The sequence below is a fragment of the Malania oleifera genome, chromosome 6, assembly GCF_029873635.1.
Source record: "Malania oleifera isolate guangnan ecotype guangnan chromosome 6, ASM2987363v1, whole genome shotgun sequence".
Classification (NCBI taxonomy): Eukaryota; Viridiplantae; Streptophyta; class Magnoliopsida; order Santalales; family Ximeniaceae; genus Malania; species Malania oleifera.
This window is the reverse complement of record NC_080422.1, coordinates 87,446,876-87,452,098: the sequence shown is the minus strand read 5'-3', so window position 1 is coordinate 87,452,098 and position 5,223 is coordinate 87,446,876. Positions and strand designations below refer to the sequence as shown.

Below are 5,223 nucleotides of genomic sequence, written 5' to 3'. Positions count from 1 at the left end.
AAGCATGACAGTTCAATGAACTTTTCCGCATACTGCTAGACCGTGAGATTTTCCTGAGTCAATTTCAGAAATTCTGCTACCTTAGCCTCTCTGACAGTGGTAGGAAAATAACAATCAAAGAAGATTTCTTTAAATCGGCACCAGGTAATAGCCACCTATACACTTCTCTACTTCTCCAATAATCGCATAGTTGTCCACCATCTCTCGGGCTCATCTGTTAATTTATAGGTAGCATAGAAAACCCTTTGTTCATCTGTACAGGGGAGCACCGTGAGTTTTTTCTCGATCTCTTGCATCTAGTTTTCGACCACTGCAGGATCGGCTCCTCCTAAAACTGCCGAGGATTGATTTTAGTAAACTTCTCAATGGTACAACCATGGTATGTCGATAGGCCTCCATGCTATCTAGAACTCCGCACAATCTCTGCCATAACTTGTTGAGCTACACTACGTAGAACAACGTTTGAATCCCCACGACCCACACTAGAGGGGCCTGCACCATCATCACCACTGATGTGGGCACTGCTACCCCCAGGGTCCATCCTGAAAAGAAGATAAACATAGTCTGAGGACCTTATCTGAATAATATAACTAACATATTTATCTAACTAAAATATCATATCCTCAACTAACCTATTGTCCTTATTCTTAATTTAAGATTCAGTTTAGTAATTGAGAAACACAACCCGACAGTAGTTTACTATGACTTTCCTAAAATCGTCATCCCAGAAAAGACAAAGAAACCATTACGGAAATCCTACTTCCCGATCACGGAACAAAACCCTAAATACTCATCTTAATTCCCCAACATTGACTCATCAAATTCTTAATCTATTTCCCTACTTTGGTATTGTTTTTCGTTGTACACTATAGTCTACAAAACCTAGCAACCTAGGCTCTGATACCAAATTGTAACGATCCAAAATTTATAATCATTTTTTTAATTACACTGTCAAGCTATAACATAACTCTGATACCCTATATATAAATATCTATCATCATCATGGCCCGGAGTGGGTGTCGTGGTAACCTGTGCATTCTATGTATATTACTTATGCAGCGAAAAAATATAAATATCCAAACCATATCCCAAAATACACAATACGAGAGTACTACCGACCCACCTATATCTACATATACAAACATGTACATCATTTTCCAAAAATCCCAAAATACTGTAGGCTCTACCTCTCAGCCCAAAACTCACCCCAAAACTATGTCGACTCAGCTGCCTCCTATATCTCTAAGCCGGCTCTACACGCCTCTCTGGATTACTTGAAATGTTTATAATGTTAGGGTGAGACACCTCTCAGTAAGAAGAAATTTGTTATTACTAGTGTGTGGCATATGAGTTTATATGCAAAACATTTCCTTTAATTAAAACTGTAAATAATATATCATATAAAAGTATTTGTATAATAACCCACACCTATAAGAACCCGATCTGTGAGATCTTGAATAAATAAATAAGGAAAGGGCAAAATAGTAAATTGAGCAGGCTTCGTCGACGAAGCTAGAATTTGACGAAGAAGGCCCTTCTGTTGCTCGCCGATGAAATGCAGAGGCTCGTCGAAGAGGAGAAGCCGAGAGGTTTCAGGAAATTCAGAAGTCTTAGGCTCATTGACGAGGCCACCGCTTCGTCGATGAACTCCCTTCGTTGACTCGTCGATGAAGACGCTGCCTCGTCAACGAGGTTGGCCCAATCAAGGGTGCTATAAATATCTAATTTGATTGCTTCTAAGCTAAGTTATCAAGTTTTCTCTCCCTCTCTCTCTAAGAACTCGAAGCTCTACTCTCTCTCTATAGATTTCTTCGTTGTTTGTTGCGGGAATCGACGATCTGACATTACTACGAGGATCGGGGAATGATTCTCTTCGAGATTTGTGGAACGAATCTTCATTTCAAGGAATTTTGGGTTTGGACCCAAAATTGAGGTAAGGCTCGGTTTTCACTTTTGTTTCAGTAGTTTTGTAGGGAATGAAATTGTAAGTATGTTTTGTACTGTGATTTATAGGTTTTGGGAACTCGGTTCATTATTTAGGAATATTTTGTACTGTGATTTATAGGTTTTGCGAACTCGTTATTTAGGAGCCGTAGAGTTTGAGTTTGGATTTTTGGGGAAAGGTAAGGGGATTTTGTTTATATCGGTTATTTTCGAAATCGAATTCGATAGAACTGTGATTCACGGTCCTGTGTATGTTTTGGCTACTTATTTCGAGAAATCTAACAGGTGAAAATTACGGGGTTTTCATATTACAGTTTTGGGAAAAAGGTGACATTGGGTTGCATCTCTGGTTTCATTGGAAAACCATGGATAAATTGTGTTATATATTGTGTTATGGAGATGCCCATGCCTCGACTTGTTTTAAATTGTATCCTTGAAAATCATGATTTTGTGATTACCAAATAAATGTGGAATGTATTGTTATATGTATATGCATGAGTTGTGATTTGCTGAAATGAGATATGGGAACATGAGTTCCAAATTGTTCCAGGTTGTGAGAGAGTGTTTGACTCTATCTTCGAGAGTATGAAATATCACCTTGCAGAGGCAAGAGTGTCCGGATCTATATTTGAAGGCGTGAAATATTGCCTTTTAGCAGCTGATCACCAAAGGGTGTGGATCCACAAGATGTACCGATACGATGCCATGAGAGCTTGGGGCTACACCATGTGCTTGGGACACCATGTAATGCGAGCCGACTTCGTGCCGAAGGGTGTGACGACACTGGGTTGCTTGATCATGTGTGTGTTAAGAACTATACTGGAACTGTTTTGTAAAAATACTAGAAATGTATTGAACTGTGATATGTTTTATGTCATGATAACACTCATATGCCACACATCGATATAACCTAATTTTTCCTTACTGAGAGGTGTCTCACCCTTATCGTACAAACATGTTTTCAGGTCTTTTGAGTAACTGGAACTAGCGTCTTTGTGTTGGGAGCGTGGTGGTCAGTTTACTACGTAGGGTACTAGTGTAAGTACACAGACTGTAATAGGGTTGTCGTTTTGGGTATTGCGGGCACCCTGAGTTATGTTTTGTATTATGGAGCTTAAAATTTATTTGTATAGACTCTGGTATGGTACTATGTATGTATAGAATGAATTTTTCCACTGCGTATATGTCATGTATGTGAATGTGTATAGGATGTACGGGAACCCCACGGGCTCGGACCCTCATTCATTATGGTATTATGTGTGTTTTGTATGATACAGGGATATGTTAGGTTACTAAATCACCCCTGGGGCCCATTGTTTTAGGGCGTGACATCTTAGTATCAGAACTAACCAGGTTGCTAGGTCTTGTAGACTTGGTTAGGCGTAGCTGTGCGTACATACCAAAGTATAGGATGTAGGAAATGGGTAGAGTAGGTCAAGGGTTGTTTTGTTGCTAGATAAGGACTCGTTGGCAGTGTTCTGTGTTTTTCCAGGAATGACGATTTCAGTAAAATCACAGTAAATCATTGATGATTTTCGTGTTAGTGTGATAGGACAGGTCAGGACCCGTGAGAGTAGTAGTTGACATGATTAGTTTTACTAATTGTATTAACTGTGTACGATATAAGAATTCTAACCGATTCCTATTCAGAATGGAGCCCAAGGATAACAACTTGGATAGTGGCTCCAAGGGGACTGCCAGTGATGAGTCTTCTTTTGTGCCTCAAGGTTTGACGAGGTAGGTTATGCGAGAGATCAGGCAAAGTGTTTGGAGGCGTGAACATTCTCCTACTGCTGCGGGATATACCATCGAAAGGTTCACACGAATGCACGCTCCAACGTTTTTAGGGGGACCTGATCCGATGATAGCGGAGTACTAGGTCGAGAAGACCGAAAGGATTCTGGAAGTCCTACACTGCACAGATAAGAAGAGTCCTTTACGCTACCTTCCAGCTGTCTGGGGAGGTTGGGCGATGGTGGACTGTGGTGAGTCTGCTGGAGAAGCAGAGAGCCAGTCCTACAGAGATGACATGCAGCCACTTCAAGGAAGTGTTCTTTAAGAGATACTTCCCTGCCTCTACACGTGATGCTAAGGCGGATGAGTTCTTTGTTTTGACACAGGGAGATATGACAGTGCAGGGGTATGTTGTTTGGTATATAGAGCTATCCCGTTTCGCACCATGCTTGATCTTGAATGAGTACGAGAAGGCTCGAAGGTTTGAGAAGGGCATGAGGAAAGACATCTACAAATTAGTGGGTATGCTTCAGATCCGTGAGTTTTCAGTTTTGGTGGATAAGGCCAGTGTGATCGAGATCGGCATCCGGGAGGATGAGGTGGATCAGGAATCGAAGAAGAGACCAGTGTCATCTGGTTCTCGTCAGGGATCATGGAAGAAGAGGAACCAGGGCTTGGGTTACCATCAGAATACCGAGTGTCATGGTTCGCAGGTGGATCAGTCACCCGATCATTGTATCATGTGCCATAGATGGCATGATGGCGAGTGCCAGTTGTTTGGGGGTAATTGTTACAGTTGTGGTAGATCAGGCCACCTGGCTCGTGACTGCCGCGCACCGAAGAGAGACACACTTGCATCCAGTGTGAATTGGGGTAGCAACCAGATAACTCAGGGAACCATCCAGGCGAATACAGCTCCGACGAGGGTATATTCTCTTACTCCAACAGATGCTGACCGTGCGAGGAATGTAGTGACGAGTACCTTATTATTGCTTTCAAATAGAGCTACTGTTTTATTTGATTCAGGTGCAACCTATTCTTTTGTATCTATGAACTTCGTAAAGTTGTGTGGGGTCGAGACCCAAGTTATGAATGAGGTATTATCGGTAGCAACACCGTCTGGGAGTGTAACGTCCTGTAGGAGGATATTAGGAGGTTGCCCAGTGGAAATCCAGGGAAGGTTGCTATTGGCGAATCTTATGGTGTATGATATGTCTGGGTTTGACGTCATACTGGAGATGTATTGGTTATCCTCCAGTTATGCTGTGATCGACTGTCGTGGGAAGGTAGTAGTGTTCAGACCTCCTGGGGAACAGGAGTATGAGTTTGTAGGATTGTGTGTGCATTCGACGTCACAGATTCTATCAGCGTTACAGGTAAGGAGTTTACTCTTGGACAGATGTCAGGGGTACCTAGCTTGCGTGAAAAAACCACCGCGGGATGAGTTGAAGCTCGAGGATATTTGAGTGGTTAACGAGTTCCGGGATGTATTTCTAGAAGACTTACCTAGTTTACCTCCGGATCGTGAGGTGAAGTTTGCGATAG

The 5,223-nt window shown here is 42.1% G+C and overlaps 1 protein-coding gene across 1 annotated transcript; it reads left to right on the top strand.

The window, feature by feature from the left end:
* The first annotated feature begins 3,968 nt into the window (after window positions 1–3,968).
* Window positions 3,969–4,888, top strand: LOC131158685 (uncharacterized). Its single transcript, XM_058113552.1, has 3 exons — window positions 3,969–4,159; window positions 4,247–4,646; window positions 4,820–4,888. Exons 1-3 carry the CDS (start codon window positions 3,969–3,971, stop codon window positions 4,886–4,888), a joined length of 660 nt encoding a protein of 219 aa, XP_057969535.1.
* The last annotated feature ends 335 nt before the right edge of the window (window positions 4,889–5,223 follow it).